This window comes from Palaemon carinicauda, chromosome 44, assembly GCF_036898095.1.
Source record: "Palaemon carinicauda isolate YSFRI2023 chromosome 44, ASM3689809v2, whole genome shotgun sequence".
In the NCBI taxonomy this organism is placed as follows: domain Eukaryota; kingdom Metazoa; phylum Arthropoda; class Malacostraca; order Decapoda; family Palaemonidae; genus Palaemon; species Palaemon carinicauda.
Genome location: NC_090768.1, coordinates 19,147,864 through 19,162,627, shown reverse-complemented (window position 1 = coordinate 19,162,627; position 14,764 = coordinate 19,147,864). Strand labels below are relative to the sequence as shown.

General features: G+C 34.2%; 1 protein-coding gene across 2 annotated transcripts in view; it reads left to right on the top strand.

Annotated features, from left to right (window-relative positions):
- LOC137634443 (putative uncharacterized protein DDB_G0275317) overlaps positions 1-13,848 on the top strand; it is a 17,865-nt gene extending 4,017 nt beyond the window's left edge. The window contains exons 2-4 of one of the 2 annotated variants that reach the window (XM_068366840.1): positions 8,906-8,953; positions 11,558-11,760; positions 12,771-13,848. In XM_068366840.1, coding sequence (XP_068222941.1) covers positions 8,906-8,953; positions 11,558-11,760; positions 12,771-13,284 — 765 coding nt within the window. In that variant the 3' untranslated portion in view covers positions 13,285-13,848. Of the gene's footprint in view, positions 1-8,905; positions 8,954-11,557; positions 11,776-12,770 lie in introns of both variants that reach the window. The other variant, XM_068366839.1, reaches the window with a different exon arrangement.
- Positions 13,849-14,764: the final 916 nt, after the last annotated feature.

The window sequence follows — 14,764 nt, the reverse complement described above, 5'->3', positions numbered from 1 at the left end:
AAATACCACGGTGAGGTGATCATGACGAAGGTCAAAGGAGGAAGCGATAGTATAATTAAATGTATAAGAAGGAATTTCTTTAATGTAATTTAAATCGTAAGGCCAATAATCTTAATTTCCTTCGCATTATTTCGTAGATTATATTTTAGTCATTAGATACGGGGATCTGGCTCCACGTGTAACAATAAGTTCTCTCTCTTTTGAGGAAAATATTTGCTGAGAGTGGTCAACATTATATGAGGGTCATACATACATATAGTATATATATATATATATATATATATGCGCACACATATATGTTAGTGTGGTTTCATATATATATATATATATATATATATATGTGTGTGTGTGTGTGTGTGTGTGTGTATGTATATATATGCACATTGTGGTCGCGTTTAAGTATTTATATCTTTATAAACAAATGCATATATATACACATCGATAAGTATATGTCTGTGTATATATATATATATATATATATATATATATATGTATATGTACATTTATATATATGTGTATATATATATAATATATATATATATATAGAGAGAGAGAGAGAGATAGATAGATAGATAGATAGATAGATAGATAGATAGATAGATAGATAATGAACGCCATCCATTATTTAAGAAGCATTAATTTAAGTTTACCTAAAAGCGCTTTTTTTTTTCAAATCTAATTTATATATCTTCCCGGATAATTTCCCTTCAAACCTATTAAATTTTTGAAGTATTCATATTTCCAAACTCTTAATAATTGAAGTTTGACAAGCTGATATTTTATAGACATAACACTATTAAAGAGCAAACGATAAAAGTTATCTGGTAAAGTGATCTCTTATGGTGAGCGTTACGAATGAAGATGATAAAGAGTTCTTCTGTTATGGAAAGGAATTTTTTTTAATACTATATATTGACCATCGCTATTCTTTGAGGAAGATTTGATTCATTTTTTGTCTGGTAATAATATTACTTTCAAATATTGCGATTGTAAGGTAATTGTAAAATGTATTTTTATTTCCTTCACCCGAAAAGAGCGATAGATTTCTAAAGCCAGTACTGCGTACAAATTAAGAATTTTTTTTTCTTTTATATATCAATAATGCTAAAGTTGGATTTTTGCATGTATTTGTTTAAATCCTCGCTTCTATAATGAGCATTTCTCTCTCTGAATTTTATAACCTTGACGTTCAAATGGATGTCAAAATTCTATTATTTTTTTCTTTAACATAGATAAATCTTCAACCGAAATCCTCACCAAAAGGAGGAGAGAAGTGAAAGTAGAAAATCCACAAGATTTTGAAATGCAGAAATGAACATTTAAGGCACAAAGCACTTTACTGGGCTCGCTCATGAGTTCAGACCCCGACTCACCTTTGTGCAATAGAACTAGGACAGGATATTCCTCTTGGGCCATCTTTCTTTTTCATTTCGTATCCGGACCAGTTATTCCCAGCACTGGATCAGCAGGTTATTTGTTTGTCTTCATATTTGTCAGGGCCGCTTACAGCTTTGGAGGATAACGATTTTTGTTTAACAGTATAACTATTGTATATACATCTTGGGTAGTACCCTAGCCTCTGTACCATGGTCTTCCACTGTCTTGGGTTAGAGTTCTCTTGCTTGAGGGTACACTCTGGCACACTATTCTATCTAATTTCTTTTCTTGTTTTGTTAAAGTTTTTATAGTTTATATAGGAAATATTTTAATGTTACTGTTCTTAAAATATTGAATTTTTTCCTTGTTTCCTTTCCTCACTGGGTTATTTTCCCTGTTGTGCCCCCTGGGCTTATAGCATTCTGCCTTTCCAACTAGGGTTGTAGCTTAGCAAGTAATAATAATAATATGACTTTTCTTTGTCTCTAACTCTTCCTTTTTGGAAATTTTAGACAAAACAATTTCAGTCTTTTCTGAGAAGATTGAGTTTCAAGCGTTTACATTTTCATAAAAGGTTTTTTCATATATCTTCTTATAAGGGACAAAAGTATTAGTTTTTTGTAAGCAGAGAGGTTCGTGTGAAGTAAGCATTTCCAAGGCTTCTCCTCCATATATGGTTGGAACAAAAATATATATTTTTAGTCGCCTTCCAATGTTTATTGTACACATTTACTATACCTGGTACGTACGTTTCCTTTGTCATTGCAGTCTCGTGCATTGGTGACATTCTAAGAGGAATTAAAGCGGATGAATATAATTTGCAGCGCAATTATATCATTGTCTCCCCTTCCTTTAACGTAAAGTAGTTACATTCCTTCTCTTCACCTGCCGTTTCAACCACTGTCGGATTATATTTATCAGTTAGATAGAAGTTTACTAGACGAGAAATTTGAGTGGACTTTTATGCTTATGATTTAAGGAATTTCGGTATACTTTGTTGTGTATTAAGCTAAACTAATATGGTTTTGTTCCCTTTCTGATAAAATTTAGCTTGAAGAGATAATAGTTGTCTAAAATATATAAATCTTTCATTCCCAGCTCTCTCTCTCTCTCTCTCTCTCTCTCTCTCTCTCTCTCTCTCTCTCTCTCTCATGGTTTTATATTGATATAGATTTGGCCCCCTCTTGAAAACCAAATTTGAACATAAATTATGAAAGTTCAACTTCATACGAAGTATGCTCTTTAGTTTTGATTTTCCTTGCCAGTAAGTGACAAAACAATTTTTATATTTTACTCACAAGAATAAGAATTATGAAAATCATAGTATTCAAAGCTATAAAGAATATACCATTAATCCCCAACTTTTATTTGAATCTTCCCCATCCAGCTTTTTCCCCTGTCAGTTCCTCACTACAACTTCCTCTCTCTGCAGGTTCCAAAACGACCTCGTTTACCTCCGTTTCCACTACCTTTCTTCCTTCTTTCTGCCAAACCTCTTCTAACTTTTACTTGCAGTACAACTGCTGGGATTTCCCCTGTTCCAATGGGGCGCTGAATGGCCTCACAGGCCCAGACGCCTTTCTATTCAGCTCAAATTCATATATCTAAAAGGACCTCCTCCTCCTCCTCCCGTAATCCTGCCCCTTCCTTCCAAGCCTTTAATTTTCCAAAGTGATGTAATAATAGTCTCTGTGTGGAAGATGTCTGGCTACCTTATGTTTATGGTGTCTTCCTTGCGAGCAAAAAAGGAAGCACCACCAACAGTAGTCATTCGAAAATAGATACTCGTTTCAATTTAAATTTTTCGAGTGCCGTATTTTTCATATATTTCCATGACCACTAAACATATTTCATCCCATGGGAACTAGTCGATTTCATACTGTCAGATGTGAGGTGTACGCTTGCCCCACACTTGGGCTGAATGGAAATCCAGTTTTCTTTATAAGGACGGGTCTTGATGCAGCGGAAAAGACCTGGCAATAAAGTTGAAGAAGACCAGATGAAAATGAGAGTCGCAAAACCGGTCTCCTCCCACTGTGTCATCATTCAGGTCGAAAAGTAGTTTGACTGGGGCCACACGCGAAATCGGACCCAGGAAACTATTCTAGCCATGTTTTTCTTATCTAATATGGTACACATTGATGCGTTCTATATATGCTTGAGATTTTATCCATACATACATACATGTGTGTTCCCGGCATTAAAAAAATTTAATTATTTCAAAAAAGATATATATCATGATTTCAGATTATGTTATTTGCATGAGTGAAATACTAGTGTAGCTTGAAAATATATATTTTGAATTATTCTAATTATATATTTTGTACATGAGTATGTTTTTTGTCACTTTAGTATCCTTCTTGAGTAAGTGGGAATTATGAAAAGAATCCATAGAATAAACTAGTAGATCAAATTATAATCAGGGAACAAGTAGGTATGAAAGGAAAACGAAAATGTGTTTACTGCTGTATTGTGTATATGTATACATGCACATATATATGTTTGTGTGCATACATACGTTTGTGTATACATACATACATACATACACACTCACGCATATATATATATATATATATATATATATATGTATGTATATATATATATATATATATATATATATATATATATATATATATATATATATATATATAGTGTGTGTGTGTGTGTAAACTTACACATCCATACATAAATATACATGGGTGTATATGTTCTCACGTGAGCGTTTTTGTACGGACAAATTTAATACACTATTATTTCATTTTGAATAATGACTAAGAAAATGATTAAATTTGGGGATATTATATTCGCTTTTTGAGTAAATTATTTTACAGACATTATTTGCATCTATTAAATATTTATCAACTTGACAGACATAAAATATTTTGAATAAACAGTTTGCAAACTATCCTCCACCCGTCTTATCCTCAATCCTTTTTATGAGAGTGAAAGAAATTCTCTTCACTAAAAAGAAGCAAATCGTAGGAAGAGCTGACGCCACTTAAGGTCGATCCGACATAACCCTGTGACACGGGTATCCTTGGCACCTCCTGCGCCATTCCCGACGGTGATGTGTCAATCGTTATCCTCTTCGCCATAAATCCTCCCACGATTTTTTTTATACAATTTTCATTTTTTTTTTACAATGAACTGTAATACTTGACAGCCGCCTTTTTTTTTTTTTTTTTTTTTCCGTCCTTAAATTACGTGACCTTTCGAAGAAGAGACTTGATTGTCTCGTTTGGGATTTTCTCTTCTCCTGGAAGTGTTATAAACGGGAATTTTTCTGGCGCTGTAATCTACTGTAATGTAAGGTGTCAGGATCTGCTATTGCAGTCAGCTTGGCTAATTTTAGTTTTGTTTTTTCTATTTCGTGTTATCTTCGTTGTTGGAAAGCTTTTAAAGATTAAGTTTGTAAGACTTAGATTTAAAATCAAAGTCCAATTCCAAAGTTTTGATAATAATAGTTTCTGTCTGGTACAACGTTGCATCGCATTTATAATTTATGCTTGGCCAGTATTGTTGGTACTTCATTGATTTTGTATATAGTATAAGTCGCATCCCCTATCTTATCAAACTAGATTTCAAATGTAACGTTTTGTTGTGTAGTCTTTAAAGAACCTCAAGTAACGTTAGTTGTGTCGTTTATACTTCTAATACTGCCATTTGAACCCTTCGCCTTCTACAGCGCCTCGCTCATGGCCATTTAACTACCTGCGTCACGAGCGAGGAGCTGTTGAAGATTGATCGTAAATTGCGGTTAACCAGAGATTCCTGATGGAGGCGGAAGTATAACGGAGCAGTTAATTCACGTTAAGTTTATCACTTTCATTTTTCTTGCATTGTATTGGATTTTCAATTGTAGCGGATTGATTTTATGTAGGAATTTGTATATGAAAGTCTTTTACAAATAAGGGGAATTTTAGTATAATTAGAAAAAGATTTTTTCTAGCCCGACAGCTCTCTCTCTCTCTCTCTCTCTCTCTCTCTCTCTCTCTCTCTCTCTCTCTCATTTGAACAACTTCACTAGGCAAGTTATTGATCCTGATAGTTGCAACCCCTGATAACTTTTAGCAAAGTTAAAGGAAATAGGAATAGAATAATCAGCTGCATCCCATTGCATGAACTTTATGTATAGGAGGAGATGTCTTTTAACGAAAATGACTTATATTAGAGATGTGAGGAGGAAAAAAATCGTTCCCTACATAGCTGCTAGTTATGAAACACATGGGAGGTCTTGGCGGAATAGAAGGATAACACTTTTCTTTTTTCATTTGCTGTTTAATATTCTCGGGATTTCGTAAAGGTGTCCTCGGCATGAACTTACGCATCCTAGTATTAATATCGGTTTGGCCATCATCAATGAGTGCCTCCAGCCTCTTGACTACCCATTTGGTTTCGTCCATCATCAAAGCATTATATTAAGCACAGGGAAGATCGTCCAACTTGGATTTAATGCTTGAGCATTAATGGATTAGAGAGAGAGAGAGAGAGAGAGAGAGAGAGAGAGAGAGAGAGAGAGAGAGATTAGGGAATACATTTCACTGTCAGACGATTGGACATAATTATCTTGAGCTTATGAAATTTAATGGATTACAATAACTTGGCCAGAGCTTTAGAATAATCAGATTGTTGCAGGAGAGTCCTTGGGAATTCTCTAACTGAAAGAGTATCATCCATATTTCTTATTTCTCTTAAAAACTGAATTCCAAAAATATAAATTGGAAGGTGGTGTTTCAAGCTTAGATAATTCTTTTCGTAAGACGTTAACGATAAAGAAATGCTAGTCATTTATATGCTTTTGTGTTTTTAAATGCTTCATGTAGTTTTTCTTTCAAGTTTTATACAGGCAAATAGTCTTTTATTATACTGAAGCTACCACAGGATATAAAAACAAAAGATACATTTATTTTCTAGTAAGAAAAATCCTCGCACAAACACATAAACACTCTTACATACACACAAACACATACATACACATAAACACACACATACAAACAAACACACATTCACTTTCACACACACATTCACATACAAACACACACACAAACACACACACATACACGTACACACAAACACACACACATAGCAGGTGGTGAAAAAAAGGAGTTAGTCTTAATTTCAAATGAGTCTGGAGGGCAGAGAGCAGACACCTGACCTTGCCTCCCCTGTATTTTCTTTCTGGTGTCATCCAGTCAAAATGCAAGGATACCTGCTGACGGATCGATCTTAGGATTGGGATTCACTCATGACTATTACTATTAACGTAAATTATGATTATAATATATATATATATATATATATATATATATATATATATATACAGTATATATATTGTGTGTATATATGTGTATAAATATACATATATATGTGTGTATGTGTATGTGTATATATATCTATATATATATATATATATATATATGTGTGTGTGTGTGTGTGTGTATGTATGTATATAAATTTCGGGCTCATATCAGAGTACGTATGATAATTCACTTTACAAAAAGATCAGCAGCGAATCAAGTGTGCACTGGCATTATTCCTCTGGCCACAGGCAATACAGTAGGGTAACTTTACCCTACTTATGTTAATAGTGAGGCTAATATGGGATGTGTTCTAAGGAAGATGTTGTAAAATGGATAAATTTTAGTAAAGTGTTTGAAACAATCATGTTAATCATCCTTTGTGACTAATTTCTTAAAAGCTTATAGAATAATATGTGGAATATCTTAATTTTATGGTTCGATACACTTAGCTGCTAACATATTAATGGGAAGTCGGTCAATTTTATTTTTTTTTTAAATATTGAATTCTAAAGTAATGTAGCTATTTACCGCTTCTTTGTCTACAGGCTTTACTAGGTAATAAAAACAAATTGTGTGCGACAGAAAATAGTGAGGATGTAACCTGGTAAGTCTTGTCCATTTATAACGAAATTTATAACGGGAACGAATGAAATCATATTCCTATTTTGGAGCCACATATGCTTGGGCGAATCAAACCGGTTAACTTCAGTCATGCGGTCTTTGTCAGAGATAAGAACAATTGGTAAATTTGGTAATAAATTCAATACATTCAGAGGTAATGACAAAATTTAGCTGACCTAATAGATGAAAGTTCGATATATAATGCTCATTACATTTTTTTTTTACCCGGCACTTACTGCTTTGGATGCGAATGCGAGAGAGAATTTCGGGCTATAAATAGTATGTATAATGTTTTTGTATAACCTTGATTTATTGCTGGTTGAGGATGATTTAATAATAGATTCCTTTATAGGCCGAGAGCACACTAGCGACTTTGTGGCGCCACAAAGCCACAGCATCGTGTGGCGGGGATGTGGTCTTCCATAGGTTTCCATTGTTTTCAAAGCCACGCCACGCCTGTGGCGGGGATGAGCGACAGAGAGCCACAGTCGCTTGCCACAGTCGCTAGAAAACAATGGAAACCTATGGGAGACCACATCCCCGCCACACGATCCTGTGTCTTTGTGGCGCCACAGAGTCGCTTGTGTGTTCCCGGCCTTAGGGTTAGGTGCGAATTTCCTTATTCCTTTGTGGTACAAACAATGCTCATACAACTAAATTTCAGGTTCGTCTTAATGCACTCATTTGGAAGACTGGGGTGGTGCCTATGGTGCATTTCTTGTGGTGCACTGTAGGTATTACTTAAGAATAATTGCTGTTCATTTTCTTAACTTTTACCTTGGTCGCTGAATGGCCTCCCAAGCCCAAATTAATCAATCAAATCCACCTAAGAGCAGGTGGGTTCTAAAGTAGGGGATATTTTAGTATAGAAATCGTGAGTAGGGGATACTCATGAAGTTATTGATATGAAAATTTTACGATTATACAACTAAAAGATAAATGTGAAATAAGAAAATCTCCTTGAGTGAAAAATAGAAAAAATTATATTTATATTTTTGTAAATACTGTCTTTCTGACTCTTCTTTTTAGCGCCCAGAGGCAAAACATTTTTCAACAACCTATAATTAAAGATGAAAACTCGAGTTTCTTTTCTTTCATGTATGCATCTAAAGTTGGTCGCGAGGCAAGCTATATTAGGTTTACTTTAAATATATCATAATCATTCTTTTTTAAACCTTTAATAGTGAAATTTTATGCATTACATTCTTTATTCAATATTGCGTCTGTTTTTAGTGATCAGTGTTCAGTAATTCTATTCAATATAACGCCATGGTTTATTCTTTCAGGTTTACTACCTTTATATGTAGGTTTGGTATAGTCCAATTCCATATATGTTTCTCAAGCATACAGTGCATTGAAGCATTGTATGTCAAAAATTATGTGATATTGTACAGTATAGGATCATTACATTTCAGGATATAATCAACAATTTATTTAAAGATAATGTAATGGTTTTGTATAGGTTTTGTTTTGTCTTGTTGTGAGAGAGAGAGAGAGAGAGAGAGAGAGAGAGAGAGAGAGAGAGAGAGAGAGAGAGAGAGAGAGAGAGAGAGATTTATATAAAGTGTTTTCTCATATTTTAACGCATGAATCGTTTTCACTTTCAGATTGTTCTGTCAGCGCTGTTGGTTGTTGCAACGGCTCAGTTTGGCCAGGTTAGTCAGCAACTGCATGTTTTACTCATTTTAATAATTCTAGATCCTTTTAGCTTCTTTTATCAAAATGCTAATAAGGTTAACGTAAAGGTCAAGAAATATATCAAATTATGTATCTCTTGATTGATTGATTAGGAGTTACCTGGCATTCTAACATCTAAGGTCATTGACACCGTTATTATTTGTTATAAATAAATAGATGAATAAATGGTAATTGAGTTTAAAACAATAAAAGTAAAACAGTCCTTATGACAGTTGAATAGCTTTCAGAAGACCTGCTTCTGAAATAAATCTTAAAATACCACTAGTATGGTATGACACATCATGTCTGAGAATCTTGGCAAGGATGCACCCTCCATCCTCACCTCGAGGCTCAAACAGATATTCATTTCTTTCGGTACGATAAGTGAGGCATTCGATCTACAAAGGCCTCACTGTCAAAGAGTACCAAACATTCATCGCAATATGGCTGATGTTACCCAGTCATCAAAAACTCGTGTGCCAACCGAGTGTGACCAATACGAAGACGACAAAGAGACGTCTTCCTCTTTCGGGGCATCATATTATACCTCCAAGGAGATATAACACTCGTTATTTTTCTCATCTTATTTCCATCTAGACTATTCCAACACTGTTACCAATTATTATAAAACAATTTCTTAATGGCAGGTACGAAATCATCACAGAGAATGGGCTACCTTCTTAGTAGCAACTCAGCTGCAGCATTCTTTGACATTAAATCTGCCTTCTCATTTCCAGACACACTTACGTATGCTGGAACCCAGCAAAATCAAACTGTTATACCTCTCATAACAATAATAAAAAGCCATTCTAAAATACATATTGTATATGTACACATTAAATATATCTAAATAGATATGTGCATGTATGTGTATACATATACATATTGTGTATATGTACGTGTGTATGTGTATATAGGTTAATATATAGATAGTTAGATATCTTTCCCATCATTATCCCCACATAATGGGGTCGGTTGTTGCCTAATGTGCCCTTTAATAGCATCAGGAATGGTTTATAATTTGGCATAGGGTTTTTACGATCGCATGGCTTTACAGTCATCAACCGCAGTTATTGGCGGTGGTCCTAACCTATGACTAAATAGTCCAACTCCAAGACGTCAGTTTCTACAGTTATTGGCAGTGGACCTCGCCTTTTGCTAAAACCCAAAATTGCAGTGCAGCAGCTGTCCTTTTAGTTGCTTTCTACGACATGAAGGTTGTATTAATTTACCCCTTACCACAGGAAAAGTATGTATGTATGTATGTATGTATGTATATATATATATATATATACATATGTATATATATACATATATATATGTATATATATATACATATGTGTATATGTATATATACACACACACATATATATATATACATATATACATATATATATATATATATATATACACATACATATATACATATATATATATACTGTATATATATATATATGTATGTATATATATACACATATATATATATGTATATATATGTGTGTGTGTGTGTGCACTGTATGTATTTACAGTGTAAACTTTAGAAAAATTTTGTCCCGATAATCTGTATTTTCAATATTCTTAAAAGTTATAGTGTTTTAAAGTTTTGAAATCTTATCTGCTTTACCACAAGGAAAAAAATGTATCAAAATATTTGGCTCAGTTTACAAAAAAATAGCTTCCCCATTTACGCCAGTGGTCTTATACTCGTTTAATGACTATTTTTTGCTAGTAAAGATTGTCATTTTTAACCTGTGATTTAATGTATCTTATTTCAACCTCTTGATTATGGCTTAGTGTTGTTATGATATTTGAGTTTGGTCATATTTCTTAATGATTGACTAAGACGTTTAGACATATCACTTGATCCACTTAAAATGGAAATAATTCGGTTTTGGTCATTGTAGCTCCTGTATTTGCAAAGCTACTAAAGATCCCGTTAACAATTGTAACCGTACATACCATCTTAGGAGTAGACCTAAAACTATGAAAAACGCTGAAGAATTCCGGGTACGGCAATAGGTCTGTCGGAAAACTTTTCAAATCCTAACTTCTACAAGGTGACCGTTTACTTCATTTCGTTAATTCTTAAAATTATAGTATCTACAGTGAAGAGAGAGTATATTCTATCAAAGTAATTTCAAAATAAGTCACTGTTGCAGTTTTGTGTTTTCGGAAGCTGTACATCAATTTAATGCTGCATTTTGCATAGCATGGTGTATCCATAACTGCAATTTTTATATTGATGCTTTCGATTTGTAGCATGCTAAATTTTACATGGCAAATTTCTTTGTATCAATTAATCTAATTAATGAAATCCCAATTTAAAGGGGCATTTTGTGCGGGTAACATGTTCGTAACCGTGAAGTTAATAGTTCACTCTTTCGTTTCATAGAACTATAGTAAATGACACCGTATTTTTCGGTTCTAGGGACCCTGGTGATTGTGACTAGTTGATTGAAGATTAGTTAGTCAGTCCTGCCACAGTATGGTGAAAGCAGGTGTAAATGCCCTGTATAGTCAGGCTGTTGTAATGAATGAAAAGATGTCCAATTGACTCGTAATTTCTATCATTTCCACAACAGTTCCGCACAAGTGGTATCAACAATCAGAGGAGCTTCTTGCGCTTCGATGATGATTTCGACGACTTCGACGATGACGACTCTCTGGAAGATCTGTACGAGGACCTCTACGACGACGATGCTGACGACCGCGCTGAGGCTAGGGCTGCTCTGACACGCCTGAGAGCCTCTGGAGCCATCACCGGCAACGCCTTCAGAAACAACAGGTTCATTAATACCAGGTGACGGGAATCGCGCTTCTCATCAGCTTACACACAAATATATATATATGCGCCATTGTCATTTTTTCACATCTAGAACATATTCCGGGAACAGGTATTATTTGTTATTCTAAAAAGTCATATCGTAGTTTTACATTTACTAATTCAACCATGTCTTCTCATCATACCCGTGTTCATTGTCATTATTATTTCCACGTCCTGGGATTTTATCCTTTATCACTCGAGTAGCCTTTTGATACATACATGTATATAAAGGGTTGGTGTTTATAACTTATCCATATAACTTTAGAAAACTTCCTATTGAAGGTGAGGTTCTCTTTTTACACATTATATCGGCCATGGACATGCCACTTTACCGCAGATATCGCTAATAAGAATTGTGTAAATTAACAAGGGTTTGCTTTTCTACGTATTTTGCTTATAATTTGATAAAATTACAAATGTGTTCTTTCACATCATACGCATAATTTGATTATTCTAATAATTTAAAGGGATTAAAGGTTGTACCTGCTTACAATTTATATTCAGATATTCACGTACAGTTATATAGTTGTGTGTTTATATACAATGGTATAAATTTTTCATTCATATAGTAATATTTATGGAAGTAAGAAACCAAGAGAAGTTGGCGAGACATTTAAAAAGTTTCCTTTAATGTGTTTTCATATATAGTAGGGCCTAAATTAATTGGTCATTCATATTTGACGTTTTCTCTGTACTTTTTAGGATTAATTTAGCTCTGGGTCATTTGAGAGCGAAATAAAGTATAGTAGTTTTCTTTTTTTTGGAAATATTTGTATTCGAAAATTTTAATCGCATTTTTTATCGTAATATATGACGAAGATTTCATATCACGGGAGTAAAATCAGATATATGATTATCACTTATTTTCGAACAGGAATGTTTCAGAGCGCGGATGGTTCTCTTGATTTCTAAAGCATTTATTTTTACGATGGTGATGTAGTTACTCATTCATCTGTACATGTCACTTTCAGAAGACCAGCCAACAATGCATTCAGATCTACTGGATTCAACAACAATGGATTCGTCAACAGGTTCGCAAACAATAATCAGAGAAACAATTTCAGAACAAATTTCAACACCCCTCGACCTTTCGTAAGCACTTTCAACAGTAACCCCGGTAGTTTCAACAGAAATGGTTTCTCTTCTAACACTGGCTTCAACAGCTTTGCCAACAACCGTTTCAACAGCAATGGATTCCAAAGTTCAGCAAACCGCTTTTCCGGACCCAACAACAACGGCTTTGGACAGCCCCTTTTTAGCAGTAACACAGTAAACACAATCAGCAAGCCTTTCACCAACAAGCGAAGCAGCTCCTTCAATTCTCTGAATACTATTCCTCCCTCAACCATCAGCAAAAGCACTTCTCCATCAGGTATCAAGACCCTCCCTAAAGGCATTAACTGGCCTGGTGGAAATGGCTACTTCTTCAGCATGAGTTCCAATGGAGCTGCTCCTGTCAGTTATTTCATCAGTTATGACGATTAAGTACTTAAAAGTAGTAATTTAAAGTAAGGTGGTAATTATAAAACGAGAAATGCCATGAATGCTATGTCTGTGATGAGGGAATTGGTAGTCTTAAGTAAAATGTTTCTCTCATTTCTTAGAGCTAGAAATTGGTGTTCGTTTTGGTGTGGGAATGAAAATTCAAGTAGATCAAATATATTTTTCTATAAATGGAAACATTATTTTTTGGATAGTGTATGCTGTTCTACTTGTGAATGTAAAATTTATTTGCCAAGAGTATGTATTATACAAAGATATCCGTCGTTCTCGACAATTTAATCTATTTATGATACATTCATACTTCCCTTTACACCTCTCTCTAACATATAGGCCTTTGGTATAGATGTTCTGAATCTAAATGTGCTTATAGTTTGATCTTGGAGGATGTCTTAGTACCCATTCATTATATTTATTTAAAAGAATGTGTACATCTTTCGAATTTATAAGTAAACTATAGCTTTCACAATGTAATTCATAAGATTGAATATATATATAAATTTTGGATGCTTGTATGTTTCTTCTGATGAATAGATATTTAAATTATTACCATTGATATTCTTATCCTAATATAGCGACAAATTCAGACTCTTCATGGAGGTGGAAAATAGTGTTGTACATTTTGCCGTTACTGGTTAGGATATCTGTAAGTTCAGTGATTTTTCTTTTCTTAGGTTCGACATTATTACTTGGCTAAGTAGACACTAGGTAACTTAGTGGTAATGGATGTTCAGTTCAGAATTGTACATAATTCGGTCTCTGTCGTTACTTATTGGGGTAACAGTAATAAGTCAATATTTTGACCTTAACTAATGATAATAGGTTACAACCTGGTTAGTAACCACACTTTCTTTGCTGTAGTATACAAAACCATCTTTAGTTACCCTTAAATGCAGGAATACACCTTGGTCATGGTTAAGTCATGTAAAGAGAAGAGAAGAAGACCATGTTTGTAAAAGGATCATGAACATGGAATTGGATGGAAGGAGGAGGGGAAGGCCAAAGTTCAAAAGAAAATATAACAGAAAATGGCATGCAGAAGAAAAGGCTACGCAGAACAGAAAAGAGTTGAAAGGGCTGATAGAAATAGAGTGAACACTAATAAGAGAACCTTGTCATGAGGAGGTTTTTTTCCAAGGGATGTTTTCAACTTTTTTCTGATAAAGTTTCAAATGATTAACCCTATCTACGTCCTTGAATGATTCTAATGCAGTCCATTTTCAAGGGAAATTTTCATGGTTACCTATTTCCGGTGAGATTTCAACCTGACCTCTTTTCACAGAATGGTTTCAACGCTACACCCTACAGGGAAAGTTTTAAACCTACCCACATTTAAGGAAATTTTTCAAAATATGTTTTTCTGGGAAAGTTTTGATGCAATCCATTTTTCAATGGCCGTTTTCCACTCTAGAGAGGATTTGTTTAAAAAGGCTAATTGGAAGCAACAACCACATACAGAAATTGG